This window comes from Carcharhinus amblyrhynchos, chromosome 26, assembly GCF_965287045.1.
Source record: "Carcharhinus amblyrhynchos chromosome 26, sCarAmb.v2.hapA, whole genome shotgun sequence".
In the NCBI taxonomy this organism is placed as follows: Eukaryota; Metazoa; Chordata; class Chondrichthyes; order Carcharhiniformes; family Carcharhinidae; genus Carcharhinus; species Carcharhinus amblyrhynchos.
In genome coordinates this window covers 29,803,336-29,827,545 of record NC_137349.1, presented here as the reverse complement: position 1 = coordinate 29,827,545, position 24,210 = coordinate 29,803,336, and the positions used below count along the sequence as shown (strand labels likewise).

The following is a 24,210-nucleotide window of genomic DNA, read 5'->3' as shown; positions in this document are numbered from 1 at the left end:
CTAAAATTAGCTTGCATAGTCATTGGAATGCACTGCCCTTCAATTTCTCAACCCAAGTTGGAGACTGTTCTTTGATTTCGGTGTCCCAGAAGTTATGGATCATGCTCTTTTAACCTCTGTAACCTAAAGCATTTAAAATGTCCTCCGAAGGTTAGAAGACTGTACATTTGGACAGCATCAGCAGAATTTCTTGGGTACATCCAAATACCTTGCTGGATCGTGCTGATTTCTTTCACTCATTTTCAAGGCCCACATTTACTACTTTGAGAAGGCAGTGGCTGGCTTTCTACTTGAAGCATAAGGTACCATTTTGATGTAACTCAGCGGCTTGTTGGCTGCAAGGCCACTTCAGAGGACATGTTAAGAATCAGGTCAGACAGGGTAAGAATGGAATGCTTTGTGCTTTAAAGAAGCTGGGTGATTTTATGATACAGACGGTCCTGATACCAAATTCTTTATTTCCAGATCGATTTAAACTGAAGTCAAATTGCCGCGGTGGCACTTGAACTCCAGTTGTCTGAATTATTAGTGCAGTAAGTAATTACTACACTACCGTATCCACAGGAAGTAGAACTAACAGACAGAAGGAAGACAGCAATTATTGATTACTATTCATAGCAGCAAAACTGAGCAAAATCACCACAAAAGATCCCAAACCAAAGCAGATGAGGATCATAGGATAGATTTCCTTTGAATTCTGGAAGCAAATCTACGCTGTGGAGGGACAATGAGGGTCTCCAATCAGGCAATTAGCAGGCGCAGTACATCAAGCTCTATCATTTTATCGCAAATTCAACTGAGACAGCAAGGATGAAGTATCCTCCAGCTGTTAGCAACAGGGCTCCATTGTGAACTGGTTCATGAGTCTTAATCCAATTCCTGGAATACAGACTTGTCCCTATTGTCTTCATGATGTGTTCTGTAGATAGGCAACACGGTGGCACAGTTGTTAGCACTGCCGCCTCATAGCACCAGGGACCCGAGTTCAATTTCCGGCTTGGGTCACTATCTGTGTGGAGTCTGCGTGTACTCTGTGTCTGCGTGGGTTTCCCCTGGTTCCCTCCCACAGTCCAAAGATGTGCGGGTTAGGTTGATTGGCCATACTAAATTGCCCTTTAGTGTCAGGGGGTCTATCAGTGTAGATACATGGAATTATAGGGGATAGGGGCTGAGTGGGATTGTGGTTGGTGCAAATTCGATGGGCCGAATGGCCTCCTTCTGCACTGGAGGGATTCTATGATTCTATTCAGTTCCAATGGACACTCTCATTCAGAAAGGTCACAGCATGACTGGTATGAAAAATGGAACAAAATGGCACACTGAGGTCATTGGGTTGTTCTTTGGAGGTTAGAGTTGAACATTATTGAAACAGTATCAAGGGAACATTACTCTCCATCTAATATGTGCTCAACATGTTCTGGGAATGCTTAATGGAGCATCGTAGAGAGAGTTTATCTTGCACGTAACTTGTACAATACCATGCAGTGGGCGACTAAACTGGACAAGTGTTCAATTCCCCAGCCCCAACTGGAGGAGCTCAAATTGACAAAAGAAAAGAACAAGATAAAAAAGACTCACCAGTTCTATTTTCTAGAGCTGGTAATCGCCCAAGAACATCCATCCCTTGTTCCTCTGGTATCGGTCTGCAGAGGAAAAAGAAAATTAATCAGCTCAGGATGGTCAGTGGCTTGAACTTGTCTGGCCTGTGATTTTAGGGCATCAACTTTAGGCCTTGACCCAGTTCCAGGTTTGTAGCCCTTTTCTCCCTCTCCTGGCAAAATGGGAACAAGAGTCGGGAATCCACCTGCCTTGGCTCCATATCCTGTAATATCAATAGCTAGCAAAATTCTATGACAAGAGACTAAGCCAGTTAGGATTATATTCACTGGAGTTTAGAAGAGTGAGTGGGGATCGCATGGAAACTTATAAAATTCTAACAGGATAGATTCAGAAAGAATGTTCCCAATGGTGAGGGAGTCCAGAACTAAGGGTCATAGTTTGAGGATAAGGGGTAAACATTTTAAAACTGAGGTGAGGAGAAATGTCTTCACCCAGGGTGGTGACTGTGTGGAATTCACTACCACAGAATGTAGTTGAGGCCAAAACGTTGTCTGATTTCAAGAAGAAATTAGATATAGCTCTCGGGGCTAAAGGGATCAAGGGATGTGGGAGGGAAGGGTGGAATCCCACATTATAAGAAAAATGTGGAGGCATTGGAAAGGGTGCAGAGGAGGTTTACCAGGATGTTGCTTGGTATGGTGGGAAGGTCTTATGAGGAAAGGCTGAGGGACTTGAGGTTATTTTCATTGGAGAGAAGAAGGTTACGAGGTGACCTGATTGAGGCATACAAGATGATCAAAGGATTGGATAGGGTGGACAGTGAGAGCCTTTTACCTCGGATGGTGATGGCTAACACAAGGGGACATAGCTTTAAATTAAGGGGTGATAATTATAGGACAGATGTCAGAGGTAGGTTCTTTACTCAGAGGGTAGTAAGGGCGTGGAATGCTCTGCCTGCAGCAGTTGTGGACTCGCCAACTTTAAGGGCATTCAAATGGTCAGTGGATAGGCATATGGATAACATTGGAATAGTTTAGGTTAGAGGGTCATTAGATTGGTTCCACTGGTTGGCGCAACATTGAGGGCCAAAGGGCCTGTACTGCATTGTAATGTTCTATGTTCTATGAATCAGGATATTGAATTCGATGATTAGCCATGATCAAAATGAATGGCGGAGGAGGTTCAAAGGGCTGAATGGCCTACTCCTGCTTCTAGTTTCTATGTTTCTATGATCAATCTCATGTTTAAAATGATTATTGAGGGCTCATGTGGAAATTAAGTTGCATCGTACTTACTATTTTGTTTCCATTGCTATATTGAATTTAAATCTAATGTATTTGAGCTAACTTAGATTGCTGTAATTAGAGTTTAAGTTATTGAGACACGTCTCTTGCAATCTCCTCCAAATGTGGACAGAATTAACCTCCAAGCGCTAGTGTCTCTTGTCCTAATAGTGCTATTCTTGTGGCTTGCCCGTCCTAAAGGTGCTAGCTCACCTCTATCACCTTGCCCGTGTGACCATTCTTTATTTGTAAGCTGAGACAGTAAGCGTTGATGTACTATTCTTTCATGTTGTGCATCACATAATAGGCCTGATCCTGAGGCGCTGAGTGATTGTCGGCTCTTCAGGCAAGAGGCCAAGCCTGACACTGTCTGTACGCCATAACTACACACACACACACACACACATACTTTACAGATGGGCTTCCAGGACAGCAATAGATTCTGACTTGATATTTTTCTTCTCCTTCCTAGGGCCAAATGTAATGAACTGAATATTTATTTTGGCTGGGAGCAGCTATCTGGTCACAGGTTCCAGTTTGTGGGGTGCTCCTGGTCTGCGTGTGGTCGGGGGGGAGGGGGAAGGCATTTACCCAGTGAGCTACGAGGGAGGGCCAATAGGATGAAACTTCCAATGACGCCAGCTGGAATCCAGAAACATTAATCTCGGCGTTCAGAGACAGACTTTACAGTCAGCTGCTCCCCGTACAAGGGGGTCCTCCGACAGACCTTGGGCCTGTGTAGAGTGATCCGTACACCTGCAACACGCACAGGCAGCAGGGCTAACAGCAGCACACCAGAGAAATCCAGATTTAAACACCGCAAAGAAGAGACAGCACAGTGGGATTCAAAATGGAAGTCAGCTGGTGAACATTGCTGCAGAGCACTGGACTCAGTCAGACTGGCCTAATCATTAAACACTGTCACATTAATCAAGTATTCATAACACCTCAAACGTTAACAGCCTGAAAAATCTGATACGTCAAATGAACAGGCTAAAAAATTCTTGAAATACATTGTCAAATTGTCTCAGTATTAACATTTCATTTTGATGGCACAATTCAAAATATCATCCACACAAACAGAATCGGTGTCTCACCTTGCTGAATTATTTTTCTCATCAGTAAGCAAATAAATAAATCATGTGAAAATACTCTTTTTGGCTAGCAGAAATGTGTCTGCAGAAACAGCTGGGGCTTTACAGTCCTGCCACCATTTTGATGTTGCTGTCACATGATAGGGACATCTTTCCTTGTAAGGAATTTTACAGATTCCCCTGCACCCCTCAACCCCTTCCACTCCCCCTACACAGTTTAAATGGAATAAGCGAAGCAGTTGTCTGATGAGTGGGATGTGAACTGAGCATGCCCAACATCTCCACGGGGATCAAGCATCTCTTCACGGGAACAAAAGGATTTAGCCTGGTCGGGAGAGAGTACCGCTTTGTGTCTGCTTGTGCCGGCTGCACTGCAGCCCTATCCCTTCACGCCTCCACCCTGATTGATTCCGTTCGCCCCTGCCACTTGTGGCCCTCAAAGAATCGGGAAGGAAAAAATTAAAGCTTTCCTTCGATTCTGGAGAATAGATCTATTAATTGCTGTACTTTCAATTTTGCTTTCCCTCCTGACGGTGCTGAGTCCTCGCTGCAGCATCAATTCCACAATCACCCTCTGGTTCCTTATCTAAGTGCCTATACTACACTCAGAGCCTCACAGTTGAAACTAAGTGTGAATTAGGATGTTCGAGAGAAGGGGGAGGATAGGATAGGGATAATATTTGCACTGTCGATGATTAACTGTCTCTCATTGTGTTTCATTTCCATATGCACTGGGGGAAGTCTTACCAAAAAAAAATGGCAGTGTGAAAAACAGAGTGTTCCCCACCCACAGCTCTGGCATGTTCTTGGGCCAGATCTTATGCCTCATTCGCGATAATTTTTATGCTCACCAGTTTCATGTCACTCCAGTGTGCATTCCTTCTGATTCACTCACCCTGCAACAACTTAACTACTGCAAGCACTGGGCTCCCCAACACTCATTCCACAATGGCTAGTGAAGGCACCTTCTGTAGAGTTGGGGGAGGGGGTGGGGGAAGAGTCCCAGAAAGAGTGCTTGCTAATGACATGCTAATGTATTAAAATGTGTGTTCAGCATGTCTCAGGCCACTCCACCAGCAAGGGGCAGGTAAAAATCAGAACTCAGAAATTCGCTGGTGTGAATCACGCTCCAGATTTTGAACACGCGCTGTCATTCCCCCAGACAGAGCGTGCAGGCACAAAATTGTCCCCGACATGTAATCCAGCTCCATGTTATACCAATAGTGCAGTGATGCCAATAATTCCAGCCAATATCTGAGTGGGTAAGCTCACTGTTTGATGTGCTGCTGAGCGGAAAGGCTGCATGTTATGTGGGTTAGGGACCAATTCAATTAAGCAACATATATATTTCAAACATGTATTCAATTATTTCTAATTAGCAACAGGCCTTTTTGGAGTTGAAAGTGGATTAGCGGGAACACAGGGAGTATTGCTCATTCAGAAATGCTGCCATGTCAAACAGGGTATGCGAATGATCACAGTCTCCTGTCACTGACTCAATTCCCACTTCATTCAAACTGATAGAACAGCCATTTGTTGACCTTGTGACCCTCAGGGTACGTCCACTTAATAGTGAAATATAATTAAGTGTCTGAAAGATGTTGCTAGCTCTGATGGTCTGAGGAAGTGTTTGCTGTGACATTCTGAGGGAACAGTTATTGTGACAGCCTGTAGATGGGTTTCCCTGCTAACATCAGTCTTTTCTACTTGTTTAGTCATTTATTTTCACATTTAGGCACCTGAATCAAGGTGAAACTGACTGGATGAAAATCTCTCCCCACAAAGTTGATCCACAAAATATATTTGGGCCACATTGCTGCTGTTACTGGTGGGGAGTGGGGCAGTCATCACACTTCCAGAAAAAGTGAGCACGGAATTATCAATCTCACTCCCAACAGTTAATGGTCAGAATTCTCCGATCTTGTCACGCTGCCAGCAAGAACAGAGAATTTAAACATACAAAATATTAACAGGATAGAGCTTAAACTGGGGCTTGAGAGGGCGAAAAGGGCCATGAAATGTCCTTGGCAAGTAGCATTAAGGAAAATTCCAAGTCTTTTTATGCATATATAAGAAAGGAAGAGGGTAGCTATGGGCAGCACAGTGGCACAGTAGTTAGCACTGCTGCCTCACAGCAGTGACCTGGGTTCAATCCCAGCTTGGGTTGCTGTCTGTGCAGAGTCTGCACGTTCTCCCCGTGTCTGCGTGGCTCCCCTCGGGGTGCTCCGGTTTCCTTCCACAGTCCAAAAGACATGCTAGTTAGGTGCATTGGCCATGCTAAATTTTCCCACAGTGTACCCAAACAGGTGTGGGAGTGTGGCGAGTAGTTCCACAGTAACTTCATTGCAGTGTTATTGCAAGCCTATGTGTGACACTAATAAATAAATTTTAAACTAAAGAAAGGGTAAGTCCACTCAAGGACAACGGAGGGAATTTGTGTGTGGAGCCAGATGAAGTGGGTGAAGTTCTTAACAAGTACTTTGCATCAGTATTCACAATGGAGAAGGATGTGGCGGATGGTGAGTGTAGATAGGAGGATGTTGATATTTTAGGACAAGTTGAGATAAAAAGGGAGGAGATATTGGAGATTTTGAAAAACATTCAGGTGGACATGTCCGCAGGGCCAGATAGAGTCTGTCCCATAATACTGAGACAGGCATGGGAAGAAATTGGCCAAAATTTGGCCTTGGCCAAAATCTTTGAAACCTCTTTGGCCACAGGCAAGGTACCAGAGGATTAGAGAGTAACTAATATTGTTCCTCTGTGTAAGAAGGGCAGAAGAGACAGTCTGGGAAATTACAGGCCTGTAAGCTTTACATCAATGGTAGGGAAATTATTTAAGATTCTTAGGGACAGGATGTATTCACATCTGGAAAAGAATAGGTTTATTAGTGATAAGCAGCAGGGTTTTGTGAAGGGGAGGTCATGTCTCACAAACTTTACTGAGTTTTTTGAGGAAGTGACAAGAAAAATTGACCAGGGGAGGGTTGTGGATGGTGTATACATGGACTTTAGTAAAGCCTTCAATAAGATTCCTAATGCAGACTGATACAGAAGGTGAAGTCTTATGGGATCCGAGGTGAGCTGGTAAGATGGATACAAAACTGACTTGGGGATGGTGAGCACAGAGTAGCAGTGGAAGGGTACTTTCCTAACCGGAGGTCTATGACAAGCAGTGTTCCACAAGGATCAGTGCTGGAGCCTCTGTTGTTTGTAATATATATAAATGATTTGAAGGAAAATGTAGGTGGTCTGACTAGTAAATTTGCAGATGATACAAAAATTGGGGGAGTAGCAGATAGTGAGAGGGTACAGCAGGGTATAAGTCGGCTGGCCAAAAGATGGCAGATGGAATACAATGCTGACAATTGAGAGGTGATGCAATTTGGAAAGTCTATTGCAGAAGAAAAGTATCCAGTAAATGGTAGAGCCCTTAGAAATATTAGCATACAGAGGGATCTAGGCATGCAGATCCAGTTTCCTAAAGGTAGCAACTCAGGTGGACAAGATGGTCAAGAAGATGTATGGCACGCTGGCCTTCATCAGTCAGGGTATTGAGTATAGGAATTGGAAAATTATGTTGCAGCTGTATAAGACTTTGGTTAGGCCGCATTTGGAGTATTGTGTATAAAATTGGTCGCAACACTACTGGAAGAATGTTGATGCTTTGGAAAGGGTGCAGAAGAGATTTACCAGGATGTTGCCTGGTTTGGAGGATATGAATTATGAAGAAAGGTTGAACAAACTTCAAACTTGGAATGTTTTCATTGGAGCTTCGGAGAATGAGGGGGGACCTGATAGAGGTTTGCAAGATTATGACAGGCTTGAATAGAATAGATAGTCAGAGTCTTTTTTTCAGGGTTGAAGGGTCAATTACTCAGGGGCATAGGTTGAAAGTGAGAGGAGGAAAGTTTAAAAGAGATGTAAGGGGCAAGTTTTTCACACAGAGGGTGATGAATGCCTGGAAAGCACTGCTGGAGGAGCAAATTCTGTAACAGCATTCAAGAGTCATCTAGATAGATACATGAATAGGCAGGAACTAGAGGGATATGGACATGTAGAGGCAAGAGGATATTAGATTAGAGAGGCACCTGTATCAGCACAGACTTGGTGGGCCATAGGGTCTGTTCCTGTGCTGTATTGTTATTTGTTCTTTGAGGCAATTGTGCGGTGAAGGCCAGACATTATTGTTTTAATACAGTCCCTTTCAGGGCAGCATGGTGGCACAGTGGTTAGCACTGCTGCCTCACAGCAGCAGGGGCCTGAGTTCGATTCCTGGCTTGGGTCACTGTCTGTGAAGAGACTGCACATTCTCCCCGTGTCTGTGTGGGTTTCCTTCGCATGCTCCAGTTTCCTCCCAGTCTGAAAGATATGCTGATTAGGTATATTGACCATGCTAAATTCTCTCTCAGTGTTCCCAAACAGGCGCCAGAGTGTGGCGACTAGAAGATTTTCACAGGAGCTTCATTGTAATGTTAATATAAGTCTACATGTAACACTAATAAATAAAAATAAACTTCAATTGCTATTTGAAAACTGGGATAACTCCACCTCTGAATAGCAACCAGACAAATTGATATTCCCCCCTAAAAATCAGATCATCTGATAATTTATCTCATTTATCTTGGTGGGACCTTACTGTTCACAAAATGGCAATAATCCAAAACATATCTCATTGACTGTCTGTTTGGAATATCCAGAAGTTCTGAAAGGCGCTATTAAAATGTAGGACCCTTCCTATATCTACTTTTATCGCCCAGCAAGAAAAAGAGAAGGAACAAATTTGGATCCCGGTCACAAATCAGAAAATGTTGGAAGATCTCAGCAGGTCTGACAGCATCTGTGGAGAGAGAATAGAGCCAAGGTTTTGAGTCTGGATGACACTGCATTGGCTCTATTCTCTCTCCACAGGTGCTGTCAGACCTGCTGAGATGTTACAACACTTCCTGATTTTGTTTCAGATCCCAGCGTCCACAGTAACTTGCCTTTATCTTGAATCCCAGCCCACTGTCAGGAGGGTCTCATGGATGGAGACTCAGAGCCACATGGGATAGCATGGCTGTCAATAGGCACAGGTAAAAGCAATGTGGGCTATGAACTCCAATCCCCAGTTGTGTGAAGGGCATTGTGAATTTAGGATGCAAAAAAATTGATAACTTGTGGCCGGTGCATTATTCCAAAAGTACAGATTGATAATGACCACAAACTCATTCCTTTACAACCAGTGTTGCCAGCGCTTTTCGATCAAGGTCAGTCAAAGTTGTTTGTGTCAAAACACACAATTCTAACTATCACCCGACTGTGCTGCATGGATTTCTGACAGACTTGCACTTGAGGAATGCTGGAGTTCCACACTCTGGACAAGCACGTCACAAGCTAACTCAACACTAAATACTGTGGCTGTTTAGTCACCTGTATTGGTGACTACACCTCATACCCTTCAAACAATGTTCAGTATACCTATGTTGTATGAAAAAAAATTCTGCATTGTGTTTGTGTCTTACAATTTTCAGTCGCACCTTTTTGTCAATATTTCCCTCTCCATTTTGCTGTCAGTGCTCTTGGTGTTTGCAGGCTCTGGCCTCCAGGTGACTCTGTAGAATGGATTTCTGAAATACCTTTCCCAATTCCCTCGGGTACGCGTGAGAACATTAACTCTTAGTTATTAGCAATTAATTTAGTGTTCTGTCAAAGAACCCTCCAGGTGCTGAAATTAGATTTTGTGGCATAGCAAAAAATTGAAGATTTAAATTTTAAGTTTGTTTATTCATGTCAGAAGTAGGTTTACATTAACACACTGCACTGAAGTGACTGTGAAAATCCCCTGGTTGCCACACTCCATGTCTGTTCAGGTACACTGAGGAAGAATTTAGCATGACCAATGCACCCTAACCAGCACATCTTTGGACTGTGGGAGGAAATTCGAGCTCCCAGAGGAAACCCACATAGACACAGGGAGAATATGCAAACTCCACACAGTGAACCAAGCCGGGAATTGAGCCCAGGTCCCTGGCGCTGTGAGGCAGCAGTGCTAACCACTGTGCCACTGTGCTGCCCATCTGAATTGTGAGCAACCAGAAATAGATTCTGGAAAAAAACAAATCCTCTCTGTAATGTGGTATTCATTCTAACACACATTGTTTGTCTGCTTGGCCCAAGGTAGCACTCTTTCCTAAGAGCTTGGGTCCAACCTGAAGCAAAACCTAAGCTGGCACTGAGTAATGTTGAAGGTCTCATTCTCCAGGTAAATTTATAGAATAATCCAGCACACAAGGAGGCCACTTGGCCCATCATGCCTGTACCAGCTTTTTCCCCATAGCCCTGCAATCTTCTCCTTTCCAAGTAAATACGACATCCCTTTTTGAAAATTACTGCTGGACCTATTTCTACCAAGCTTCCCAGCAGAGAGTGCAAAACCGTAACAACTCGCTGCGTAAGTACATTTCTTCTCACTTCCCTTCTTTTTCCAGCAATTATCTCCATTTGTGTCCTCTTACTGACTTTCCTGAAGCAGACACAGTAGCTCCTTATATGCTCCATCAAATCCCTTTATAATTTTGAACACCACTAACAAATCATCTTTTTACCTTCTCTGTTCTAAGGAGAACAACCCCAGATTCTCTTGTCTCTCCACTTAACTGAGACACAGCTCTCTCGATGACGGCTTACCAGAGATATGTTGATTTGGCACAGTCTCCTGTCTTTTGACATCTGTACCTCTTATTTATAAAACCGAGGGTCCCATATGGCTTTTTTTATACAGTTTTCTCAACATGATGTTTAAGGTGTCACACCGAGCTTGTAAAACTGCCTGTTCCCAGGTTTTGGGAGAGACGACAGATCCTGTGATGCTATCTGAGGAAGAGTGAGGAGATATCCTGCTTGATATTCCTCCCACAGCCAGGGCTTTATCTCATTCTGTGTGTGGGATAGTGATTGGCTACTGTTTCTGCCTACACAAAGTCAGTCACTTTTCAGCTGTGCTAGTATTATATAAATCACTTTCAGATTATAAAAGGCACAATAGGAATGTAATTTAGATGTATTGATATGCAAGGGATGAACTAGGATCCATTGTCTTAGTTATTAAACAATTGTGGGGGTTTTTTTGCCTCTCTCCTGAGGGTATTGATGGTGTTGAGTTCCAGCTACAAATGTGACTACAAATATCCCCTCCAGTAGCTCCCTGGTCAAAATCACTTGGCTATTCATCTACAGGCAGCATCATAATTGTGTCTTGTCATCCAACATCCATGCTCCCCATCCACCCCACCCCCCGACCCACCCAATCCACCCCTAGCCGCTCCACCCCCTTCCCCCCACACCCGCCCCACCCCCATCTCCCCTGCCCACCTAACCCTCCCCTACATCCCCTGCTCCCCCACACCCTCCCCTATTTCCCCTGCCCCACCACACTACTTCACCTCCCCCGCCCCCACACACCCTGCCCACCTCCCTTGCCCCCCACACCCTCTCCATCTCCCCTGACCTCCCCCCACATTCTCCACCTCCTCTGTCCCCCACTTCCCCTGACCCCCCCACACCTTCCTTTGCCCCCCCCCACACTGTCCCTACCTCCCCTGCTTCCCCACACACTCCTGCCCCCCCTACACCCTCCCCACCTCCCCTACCCCCCCACACCCTCCCCACCTCCCCTGCCCCATGATCAAACACCTTTGGGGAAAGAGAGACAAAATTGGGGTTTAAAGCATTTCAGAAAGCCAGAAATGTCTGTCCCATCAGGCAGTGAATGTGGAGCCGCTATGGCGAGGCAGGCTGTGAAAGAGTTAATGGTAATGTTTTCAGCAGGGCTTGTGTGTCTCTGGGCAGGAATACTCACTCCCTGGGAAATTGATGGGCTCTGAGCGCTGATGTGAGCGTGGGGATGTGCGAGTATCCGGATAACTAACCTGGGGAAATCATCATCCTGCCATTCCTCCTTCAGCTCTACATTCTCCATTCGCAGCGCAGCCTCGCTGGTCCCCATCACAATCCCGAAGATGGAGGGCACCAAGATTCAGCAGCTGAGCAGATGCAAGAAATGACATTGATTAAAAACATTCAGAGCCGCCGTCTGCTTTAACCCACATCAGCTAACCAGCATTGGAATTACAACAACAAAGGGGGAGGGGGATGTAAAGACCACTTACATTGTGTCTCTGATCCTTTATGGGCTTGTTATTTTAATAAGAAATGGTCCTTTTGTCCATCACCGACATATTCCTCCGTCTGTTCCTCCTCAAGTAGACTATTTAAATTGTTAATTCTGAAAGCTGCGGCTGAGATAGCTGATCCTTGTGCCCACCTTCACATGGAGACTTCCTATGCTGGCGTTATCTCTGCTCTCATCCCCGTTACAGATGCCAGTCACAGGCTTAATTTTGTCATTGCCAGCAGCCTCCTGGCAGGCAGGCAGGCAGGCACAGTGCTGTGTGCAGAGGTAATTATCAGGTTGGCAGGCACATCAGCAAACAGCAGCCTGGTCCTGATTGGTGCCACTCTGGGATGAAATCCGCAAGCCCCATCCAATCGCAGGAGGGAGGAATCAGAGCATATTGTTCAACCTGAACCACATCTCCCCTTTATCTGCACACTGCCCAGTGCTGCTTTATCTACTCCCTCTCGCCAAACTCCCACCTTTCCCCTTCACTCAAACATTCCCTCTCTACTAGACTGACAAAAAAACCCCCCAAAGATTGCAAGTTGTCAGGTCAGAGCTTTGTGCAATGAGAGTTGCCAAGTGTGTGTGTGTGTGTGTATAATGAAAACTGCAGAGAATATATTCTGCTGTGGAAAGTAGTTGAGGCCAAAATATTGTCTGATTTCAAGGAGAAATTAGGTGTAGCTCTTGGGGATAAAGGGATCAAGGGATATGGGGAGGAGGGGGGGATCAGGATATTGAATGTGATATGTCAGCTATGATCAAAATGAATGGCGGAGCAGGCTCAAAGGGCTGAATGGTCTACTCCTGCTTCTATTGTCAATGTTTCTATGTGTCAATAGCAAGCAATGCTGATAGGCTATTTGTCATGTGCCTGCTACACTGACATTTTGGTTAAAATAAAACGTTTCTCATTTCTCCTCCCGCCTTGAAGATGAGTGTCTCCAGCTATGACCACCAGCCACCCCCCACCCCCCGCTCCCCAGACGAGTTTCTACAGATTATTCAGATTCTACAGATGTGCGACACAGTAGCACAGTGGTTAGTACTGCTGCCTCACAGCACCAGTTCAATTGGGTCACTGTCTGTGTGGAGTTTGCACATTCTCCCCGTGTCTGTGTGGGTTTCCTCTGGGCGCTCCAGTTTCCTCCCACACTGCAAAGACATGCAGGATAGGTTGATTTGCCACTGTAAATTGCCCCTTAGTGTCGGGGGATTAGCAGGGTAATGCTTAGGGTTGCTGGGATGGAGCCTGGGAAGGATTGTTGTTGGAGCAGACTCGATGGGCTGAATGGCTTCCTTTTGCACTGTAGGGATTCTATTCAAGCACGTGGAAAGCGAGAACAATTCAGACCTTCCCCCAATGTCTGTATTTCCTGCAAGAGTCATTGGATGTCGATTGCAGTCTTGGAAAAACTGGTGTTGTTTATATTTGAAAAATACAAGATTATGGTACAATATGCTGGAAATGTTTAAAATGACGAAAGGATAGGACGGGGATGAAAGAATAGGACTGTTTATGGGTAGTTCAGGGTCTAGAGGAAGGGGCCAGTGGCGCATAATTAAATGTAAGAGATTTAAAGCAAAGCCCCTCACACAAAGAGGCGTGAGGCTGTGGATTTCACTTCTGAGCTTAGCCACTGAGGTTAAAATGATGTCAAGATTAGATTGGATGGATGAATGAAGGAAAAGGAGATGGGCAAGATGCAATAAAAGGCAATTGCAGCAATTTATTTGCATGCAAGTTAAATGTCATTATGGACTGTTTGGGTCTATATTTTAAAGACAGGATATATTTTTGATATATTTTTCCCTCCCTGGCTTGGTGGGGGTGCTTAACACCCAAAATATTGTGTGTGTGTATGAAGCAAAGGGCAAATGAAAAATCATTGAAATTTGGTCCATTTATTGTTTGGGGTGGGGGTTGGCTGGCTGTGTGAAACAACCTTCTATCTGTCCTGTGTACTCAGTCATTATTCTCTGAACATTTGTGGACCTTCCAGATGTTTCATTATAAAGGCACAAATGTTAGTTTGAATGAGCTGCACAGACAGTGAGCTTCTTGTTCAACTTTCATGACTGAAGGGCGAGGAAGCATTCACTTACTGCTTATATCCTGGTTAATGTGCGGAACTCACTTAATGATTTGCCAAGTGTGTGCACAGTTCAAAGATGGCAGAGGGCCAAGCAGAGAACATATAAAAGGGCAGGATGCTTATTCATGGGCCTGATAAAGGGCTGCTACAGTCGCTATGGATTAAAAAAAAGTTTTTCATTTTCGTCCCCCTCTCCTGAAGATGCTGGCTTCAAAATTTGGATGCCTGATGTCAGTTATTTCAGCGTTGTAGGAGTTGCTTTGCTACTAACATGGCTTTGATGATGTGCCTGTGCACTTTGGGTCATGGCCACACAGATGTTATTGTTGGGGGGGGGGGAGGCATTTATATAAACACAGGTTGCCCCTGCATTGGAAATATGCAGAGCAGGCAGATCCATCAAGGTGTAATGTTGATTCGTGGTAGTGTAGCCATTTTGGAGCCTGCTCCTTCCAGCTCTCTTAACCATATACAGCTGAATAAATGTTCAGCAGATGTATTGGCACACCCCTGCCCCCTCCACCTTTCCCCCTACACTACCTAAAGGGATCATGAATGACTTCCAGGTTATTTGCTGATTTATTTCTACTGCTGACATTCCTGAAGTATTTGGTGGTTTGCATGCTCTTTTTAAAGGTGGTGAAGACTGCAAGCAGCAGAGTGACACTTCCTGAAGAACGCTGTACTGTCTTCAATAGTTCTACAGACAGCTGTTGCTCCCAGACATGGTAGTTTGCATGCCTGTTGGTCTACGGCATGACAGGGAGAATGAGCAGAGGCAGGAAGTCTGCCCTTGCCCCAATCAGGGCACTTAAATGGCCACATTAAGGGCATTTTCCTGGCCAGCTTCAATTTTTAGGCTGGCGGGCAAATGACAGAAAAGGACCAAAGCTTTATCTCAGGTGGGAAGGTGAGGAAGGTGCCCCAGTCAGCCCTGTTCTGACTGGGGGTACCCTCCCCTCACAGCCTAGAGACTTCTCAATGCCACCCCCACCCCACCCCAACCACCAACCCCCCCCCCACCCCCCACCAATCAATGCTTGTCAGAGCGTGAAATGCCAGCGGGGCTGTCAGAGTCAGTGGGGATGTTCTCTGAACAGGAAGAAGGGAGGAGGAAGCCAACACAGCCCCTCTCAGAGAAGGTAACCCTAATTCCCCATTCATTGACAATTTCACACCTTACCTTCACCTGTTACAGGCCATTACAATGGAAATGGACACAATGTTAAATTATTGTTTGGTAATACAGAACTTGAGTATTTCTGCTAAAACAGACATAGTGATAGAAACACAAAAACTAGAAACAGGAGTGGGCCATTCAGCCCTTTGAGCCTGTTTTGCCTTTCATCTTGATCATGGCTCATCATCAAATTCAATAGCCTGATCCCTCCTTCCTCCCATATCTCTTGATCCCTTTAGCCCCAAGAGCGATATCTAATTTCTTTTCGAAATCAGACAACATTTTGGCCTCAGCTCTTGTCTGTGGTAGTGAATTCCACACATTCACCACCATCTGGGTGATGAAATTTCTCCTCACCTCAGTTCTAAACGTTTACCCCTTATTCTCAAACTATGACCACCAGTTCTGGACTCCCCCACCATTGGAAACATTCTTTCTGAATCTACCCTGCCTAACCTTGTTAGAATTTTATAAGTTTCTATGAGATCCCCTCTCAATCTTTTAAACCTCAGTGAAGATTATATCCAGATGAAGATTAAACTCTAGATGGAGATCATATCCTGATAAGTGCAAGATCAAAACCTTTAACAGCATGTCTCTTTTTTTCAGCAATCCCTACATCCTATTTACCAAAGAACTATTTGTATACCTGAGACACAGGTACAACAAAGACCAAATTCGGGATATCAACAACATGATTCCACTCACAGGTAATTTAAGAACAGGCAAGTTATCAATTGAATTTCTGCAAGTGTATTAGACTCAAAGTTGTACAAGGATTCATTTCCAAGGGTGTTGTTAAAGTGACACACAAGTCCCACACTTGGGCAAGGGTTTTTTGCAAGATAAGATTGAACAGGGTTGCTAATTTATGCCATGCCCTACACTGCACTTGGTCAAAGGTGTGCAAATTTTCAAAAAAGTTAAATTTGATCCGTTTGTGCTGCCATATTATCTCAATTGATGACCGCACCATAAACGATACATTTTGAAACACGCCCACCTTATAAATGGAAGTGATTTAGCAGCACAGCTGATACCACTGCCAAATATGTAGTAAATCTCTCTAACCATATACTCCCTGAAAGCAAGGAGTTTGTTCCTGGCTTGAATTTTGTTATGCCTTCATCCCACATCAAACAGGAACAGCCATCCCACACAAACCAGCGTCCACTAAAGACTCTGAATCCCTGAAAGCATGCCTAGCTAATCTGGCACGCACATATTGTGGGAAACCAAACAAGTTGGCTAACTTTCACATGCAATGCGAATATCTGTTAGCACTGGAAGGCCACAAGGGCAATCCAAACACACATATCTATAAACCTAATAAAGGGGCTAGAATAGTCATCCTTAACAAGTGTGATTATATCAACAAAATGCAAGCTTTTCTTAATGAAGGGCTGAAATTCACGCTCATTGGACTTGCTGCCAAGCATAACTGGACAACCCTACTCAAAGGCAAGCTACAAAAATGCTTACAAAAACAGAAGATTCTGGAAGATCTCAGCAGATCAGACAGTATCAGTGGAGAGAGAACAGAGCTAATGTTTTGAGTCTTGATGACTCTGTCAGAAATGCTTGATGGATTTATTTAAGAGTAATGAGTTATTAGGTAGTGTACATTATAGGATTCATCATCATGGTTTCCTGCATCTGTGTATGTAAGGACTGTCCGAGACACTCAAAAATTATGTCCCTTTATGCTCTATCTGTGACTGGTTCTGCACAACGTGAACTGGCATAATTCGGTCATGATTGTATTGAATGGTGGGGCAAGCTTGAGGGGCCAAACGACTTACTCCTGCTCCTTCTCTCTTATGATGGTTGGGTGAGTTGTGACAACCCGAATTGAGTAAATTCTCAATGTCCACAATGAAAGATTCCTTCACCTTTATGAGGACTATACAGGACGTACATTACCATAGCAATGTCAGGTCCATTTACTTGTTTGACATTGCTGGTTTATTTGCTCATGTACTGCTTAAGAAAGACATAGACATTTGCAACACATCACTATATCATGGCAATCTAGGTGCACTGCAATTGTCTGAATCTGCAATCATTGAACCTATAAATGGGGTGCAATACATTATCCTGTCAGCTTGGATCCTGTTTGTCTCTCTTGTGGAGACTATTATTTGGATTAAATTTGAATTTGATTTTTAGAGCAAGCAAGGAGATGGATTTGGGCTTGACCGGTCTACTCTGTGCATTGGCTTTGTAACTTTTAGAATGGAATGAAAATTAAAAAATCAAACTCAGCAGCTTGTGCAGTTGAGTTCAATTTTCAAAACACCATGTATGCCCAAATAGATGGTGTTGCTAAGGGATCTGCTCTAGGCTCTTGTCTCGCTAACATCTTTTTCAGTTTCCCAGAGAAACATATCTTCAATGGAATGACACATAATCTTCAACCCCTTGCAGCTTAGGTGCTGCTGCTTGTAGTTATATAGCTGGTACGGTGGCACAGTGGTCAGCACTGCTGCCTCACAGTACCAGGGACCCGGGTTTGAGTCCAGTCTTGGGTGATTGTCATGTGGAGTTTGCATGTCTCCTTACATCTGTGTGGGTTTCCTTTGGATGCTCCAGTTTCCTCAACTATTGAAAGATACATAGGTTAGGTGGATTAGCCATAGTAAATTGCCCCTTAGTGTCCCAAAATGTGTAGGTTAGAAAGATTAGCCATTGTAAGTGTGTGAAGTTATGGGACAGTGCATGACTAAGATCCTCTTTCAGAATGTGGTGAGCTGAATGGCCACTGCTGCACAGTAGGGATTCCATGCTCCTATTCTTTGATTATCCCGCAAGACAGTGGAATGTGCATCAGTAAGCTTGGTGCAATGTGTTTGAGTGCTGTGGCTGTTAAGCTGGAATAGCTAACAGTGTAAGCTGTGTTATGTCGATATCAGGCCTGCAGCAGTGCAAGGTACATGAAGGCGAAGTGAAGCTATGAGCATGAGATATGAGTTTGAGTCATACAGATTGTTGTAGGTGAATGATGGAAGTCAGTGCAGTAGTCAGCAGTGATCCTAGTAATGCAGTTAGTAGGATATTGCATTCATTGAGCTTGGTACTTGTGTACAATCGTTGCACTTTTTGTGGCACTGCATTCAGGTATTTGAGGCTAGGCTCCCGATTTTGACTGCCACAGCCACCTGGTTCCACTGCTTTCCGAAGGTGTAGTTGGAAGGCCTCCAGCGGATAATGACATTTTTTCTCCTGTCCGCCTCTTCACTGAAGGCCTTCAATGCAGCATCAGAACATTTGGGAGCCCACAGCTCTCTATATATACACCTCTTGATGTACATACTTTCCCACAGCAAAAACTGGATTTCAACCAAAGATGAGACAGATTGGAACTGTTTTAATTTGGAAAGAATATATAATTATGAGGCACTATGATAGAAATGTTTAAAACTAAAAAAAAGGGCTGACAGGAGCAGTCTGTTAACCACAGTTTGTAGTTACAAGGATCCAGAGATGTATAATTAAATGCAAGAGATTTAGAACAGAAAGCAGGAGAAATCTCGTCACACAAGGAGACGCAAGACAATGTCATTCCTAGGGTTTGTGGTTGAGATAAAAACAATGTTAATATTCAAGGTTAGATTGGATAGATAGATGAAGGAGAAGGCTGAAGATAAGGGAGATATTAACAGGGCAACTACAATGATTTTCTCAAATGTAAAGTAAATGGCATGATAAATTCGTTGGGCTTGTATTTTTATGACAGGAAACCTGGTTTATTTATTCCCAACTCTAACTAGGCTAGAAGATAATTGTGTGGGTGTAGGAAGCAAAGGACAAACATAAAATTGTTTTAATTTTGATCCATTTATTGTTTTTGAGGGCTTGGCTGTTGGGGCTGGGAAAAAAAATTGAGAGACACACAACCTTCTCTTTGCCCTGTGCATTGTCAGAATATTGTGGATCCTCCAGCTGTTTTATTATGAAGATACAAATGTTTGTTTGGATGAGCTGCTCAGTTAGATTCCTTTGAGGGCAAAGAAGCTTTCATATGCTTCATGTATCCTGCAAATGTGCGGAACTCACATAATGATTTGCTGAGTGTGTGCACAGTATCAAAATGGCAGAGGACCAGCATAGAATACAGAACAGGGAGTGAAGCTTGTCAGGATGCTTTTTCGTGCATTAATAAAGAGCTGCTGCATTCACATTGTGGTGAAATAAAATCTATGGGCGAATCCTTACCAACAAATGGCAGAGTGTTGTTTCCGGTGAGAAAACTGGCATGTTTCTCTCCAGAGAAACCAGTTGTTTTTTTTTTCTCCAGATCTTATCCACACTGTGCCAAAAATACAAGAGGCTGTGTTTCATGCCATCATGCAGGGTGGGAGGGGGGGTAAAAATGCCAGTAAAATCACGCTGCTTAGCGATCACAGTGCCATCTTTAAAGGGCACCCCAATCAGGACCTGAGTAAATTTCCTCCACCATGGATGTCTCAGGGGACCCCATCCCCACCCCACAGTCACCGGCTCCTTCCCACCTTCGCTCTATCAGCCCCACAATCTCAGCTGGCATCCACCACCATCAATGCCTCCCCTTCCCCCCACCAAATGGCTATCACTGACATCCCCTGCTCCACCCTCTGTTCCCAGACTTCACCACATCTAAAATGAATCCCTCGCCCCCATGAAGCTCCCACTCGAGCCTGCCTCTTAGCACAGATGGGCATTGCCAAAGCATTGTGCCGGGGGCACTGCCAGGCCATGTGCCTCTCCCCCAAGAGCTATGCTTACTTTTATTACCCCAGGGAGACCCCCATGACAGGTTCATACCCAGGTAAACCTGTTATAAGTGGCGCCAATGTGACACTGAATATCCGGTGTGGGGGGAGAGGGGGAATGGAGCCCCAGAGAGGAGACAGTGCTCACTAATGTCATGTTAATGTTAAAATGAGCTTTCTGTGGTCTCAGGAGATTTCAAGCCACTCCACCGGCGAGGGGCTGGTAAGATCAAGTTTTGATCTTGGAAATTCATCAGCATGAATCGTGCTTTCTGGATTTTAACATGGGCTGCCATCCCTAGAGAGTGTGCACGGGCTCAAAATCGCATCAATATGTTTCTCATTTTCTGCCCCCTTTTCCCGGAGTTAGTTTTATTGAGTTCTAAGCACCAGACTGTCTCATGCTCTACCCTGATCCCATTGGGTGGCACAGTGGTTAGTGCTGCTGCCTCACAGAGTCAGGGACCCGGGTTCGATTCCAACCTTGGGTGACTGTCTGTAAGAGTTTGCACGTTTTCCCCATGTCTGCGTGGGTTTCCTCCAGGTGCTCTGGTTTCATCCCACAGTCCAAAGATGTGTAGATTAGGTTAATTTGTCAAATTGTCCCTTAGCGTCTCAAGATAGGGGAATTAGTGCGGTAAATATGTGGGGTTACGGGGGTAGGGCCTGGGTAAGATGCACTGTTGGAGAGTCAATGGGCCGAATAGCCTCCTTCTGTACTGTAAAGATTCTATGGATTCTAATGAGTTCTTGTAATATGTTCAAATGTGGGTGGACAAGTCCGATCCCAAACAATAGTGTTCATTAAAATTATGAAGAGCTTTGATGGGATAAATGAGGAGATATTTTCACGTGTGGGGGCCGTCCAAAATTAGTGGTTATAAATGTAACACAGTAATAAATTCAATGGGGAATTAAGGAAAAACAGGGAGTGGTTAGAATGTGGAATCTGCTACTACTGGCCTAGATACAATTGAGAAAATGCTCAATAAGTACATGAGGGAGAAAGACACAGCATTCGATGAAGGCTGGGAGGTGTGGAACAAAAACACTTGAACAAGCCAGGTGGGCTGATTTACTTATCCTTTTATCTCAACTCTCTTCACATCTCTCCCGAAGGCCCTGGAGTCAACAGGCAATAACATTCTCCTCCTTCATGTCACCCATATGACATTCTTCATGGGCGCAGGCCAACAGTGTCTGTCACCTGGCTGTTTCACACTTAAGGGCAGTACAGCAGGGTCCGGTAATTTTGGAGTCGACATCCTAGCAAGAGCTTAGTCTTTGAGGAGAGGTAAGGAGCAGAAAAATGAAGCATGAAGCTACTCAAGTGCTGCCATTTCTTAGAGTGGACTGAACTCTTGGTGAGAATGCAGTTGAATGTAGAGGAAGGTGCTGTCACATTGCGAAAGACCCTTGATAATGTCTCTCACACACCCAACTGGCAAGTTAATCTGCCAGAATCTACTCTTGTAAACAGGATCGTCTCAACATTCATCTTTAGCGAGTGACGGCACAAGACCCACAGGTTAGTATTAGGTTAAGCACTTTTCAATGTCTTACCACCTTGAAGTGCCATATAAATACAACTTGTTGTTCGCAGCCCCCCACACCATGCTGCGATGACAATTATAAGGGGGCACAAGTTCAAGATAAGAGGGGGAGGAAGGTTCAGTGGAGATGTGTGGGGGATGGCATAGCACACTACAGCACAGACAGGCCCTTCGGCCCACAAGTTGTGCCGATCATATCCCTACCAACCAGGCCAATCTATAACCCTCAATCCCATTAAATCCCACGTACTCATCCAGAAGTCTCTTAAAAGACCCCAACAAGTTCACCTCCACCACCACCGACGGCAGCCTATTCCACTCACTCACCACCCTCTGAGTGAAAAACCTGTAGGACAACACTCATCCTTGTCCATTACTATCCTAAAGTTAACAGAATTGTAGTCACTATTTGTCACATGTTCCCCTACTGAAACTTTGACGACCTGACCAGGCTCATTTCCCAGACTAGGTCCAGTATAGCCCCCTCTCTAGTTGGGCTATCTACATATTTTTCCAAAGAACCTTCCTGTACGCATTTTACAAATTCCTCCCTGTCCTGACCCCCAGCCCTAAGCACTTTCCAGTCTATGCCAGAGAAATCAAAGTCTCCCACTACAACAACCCTATTTTAAGTAAGTTTGCAGATGACACAAAAAATGGTGATTTGGTGAACAGTGAGAAGCAAAACCTTAGATTACAGGATGATATGGATGGGCTGGTTAGATGGGCAGAACAGTGCCAAATGGAATTTAACCCTGAAAAGTGTGCGGTGATGCATTTTGAGAGGACTAAAAAGGAAATATACAATGAATGGTTGGACCATATGAAGTGCAAAGGATCAGAGGGACCTTAGGGTGCGTGTACATAGATCCCTGAAAACAGCAGGACAAGTGGGGGCCTGGAACGCATTGTCAGGTGAGGTGATTGAGGCAGTTACATTAGCCACATTTAAGACATACCTTGATAGACATATGAACAAACGGGGAATAGAGGGATATAAGTGGTTGGTCTAGATAGGAAAACATGATCGGCGTGGGCTTGCAGGGCTGAAGGGCCTGTTCCAGTGCTGTACTGTTCTTTTTTTTAATTCTTTGCACACAGGGCCAGGTGCCAAAAGAAAGCAGCTCCTGCTCTGTCAGCCAATGTTTTTCTCCAGCATCCTGGATTCAAAGTTACAACCTTTATCAGTTTAGAAAGCAAAACATGTGCTCACTATTTAATTTAATTCTCTCTTATCATTTGGGAAAAGATTCCAGGAAAATGTGGGTCTTTTATTATGTAGTTTGTCCACATAACAATTATTTGTCTCTTCCATTTTGATAACTTGATTCTGAAAAGTATACTCAATAAAAATCACTTATTACACATTGTGACAAAAAGGCTGTTGTAATTCCAAGCAGCGTGCTTCACTCACATGATCTTCAGCGGATCCGGAAGCTGCTTGTCAACTGTGCTTTCAACTCAGGGGTTTTCACAAATGCTCTGTGTCAGGATCCTTTTGCAAACACTGACACAATGCAAGGAGCCCTGCGTGCATTGACATTCCCAGAGATTCTTTACAAGGGTTAATTAAAAGCTGGCACCCTCCTCCTGCAAATACTGACACATTCCTGGGACCCCCTGCAAATACTGGCACACTCCCAGGGACCCCCTGCGAATACTGGCACACTCCCAGGGACCCCCTACAAATACTGGCACACTCCCAGGGACCCCTTGCAAATACTGGCACACTCCCAGGGACCTCCTGCAAATACTGGCACACTCCCAGGGACCCCCTGCAAATACTGGCACACTGCCAGGGACCCCTTGCAAGTACTGGCACACTCCTGGGGCTCCCTGCAAATACTGGCACACTCCCAGGGACCCCCTGCAAATACTGGCACACTCCCAGGGACCCCCTGCAAATACTGGCACACTCCCAGGGACCCCCTGCAAATACTGGCACACTCCCGGGACCCTCTGCCAAGATTGGCACACTCCTGGGACCCCCTGCAAATACTGGCACACTCCCAGGGCCCCGTGCAAATACTGGCACACTCCCGGGACCCCGTGCAAAGATTGACACACTCCCAGGACCCCGTGCAAATACTGACACACTCCCAGGGACCCCATGCAAATACTGGCACACTCCCAGGGACCCCCTGCAAATACTGGCACACTCCCAGGGACCCCCTGCAAATACTGGCACACTCCCAGGGACCCCCTGCAAATACTGGCACACTCCCAGGGACCCCCTACAAATACTGGCACACTCCCAGGGACCCCCTGCGAATACTGGCACACTCCCAGGGACCCCTTGCAAATACTGGCACACTCCCAGGGACCCCTTGCAAATACTGGCACACTCCCAGGGACCCCCTGCAAATACTGGCACACTCCCAGGGACCCCTTGCAAATACTGGCACACTCCTGGGGCTCCCTGCAAATACTGGCACATTCCCAGGGACCCCCTGCAAATACTGGCACACTCCCAGGGACCCCCTGCAAATACTGGCACACTCCCGGGACCCCCTGCAAATACTGGCACACTCC

General features: G+C 45.0%; 1 protein-coding gene across 3 annotated transcripts in view; it reads right to left on the bottom strand.

Moving 5' to 3' along the window:
- Window positions 1-24,210, bottom strand: part of atcaya (ATCAY kinesin light chain interacting caytaxin a) — a 64,745-nt gene that overhangs the window by 34,731 nt on the left and 5,804 nt on the right. The window contains exons 1-3 of one of the 3 annotated variants that reach the window (XM_080212810.1): window positions 12,088-12,364; window positions 11,848-11,961; window positions 1,579-1,643 (exon numbers count right to left, since the gene is read on the bottom strand). In XM_080212810.1, the coding sequence (XP_080068936.1) occupies window positions 1,579-1,643; window positions 11,848-11,924 (142 nt within the window). In that variant the 5' untranslated portion in view covers window positions 11,925-11,961; window positions 12,088-12,364. Of the gene's footprint in view, window positions 1-1,578; window positions 1,644-3,940; window positions 4,030-11,847; window positions 11,962-12,087; window positions 12,365-24,210 lie in introns of those variants that run through there. The other 2 variants (XM_080212812.1, XM_080212813.1) reach the window with 2 other exon arrangements.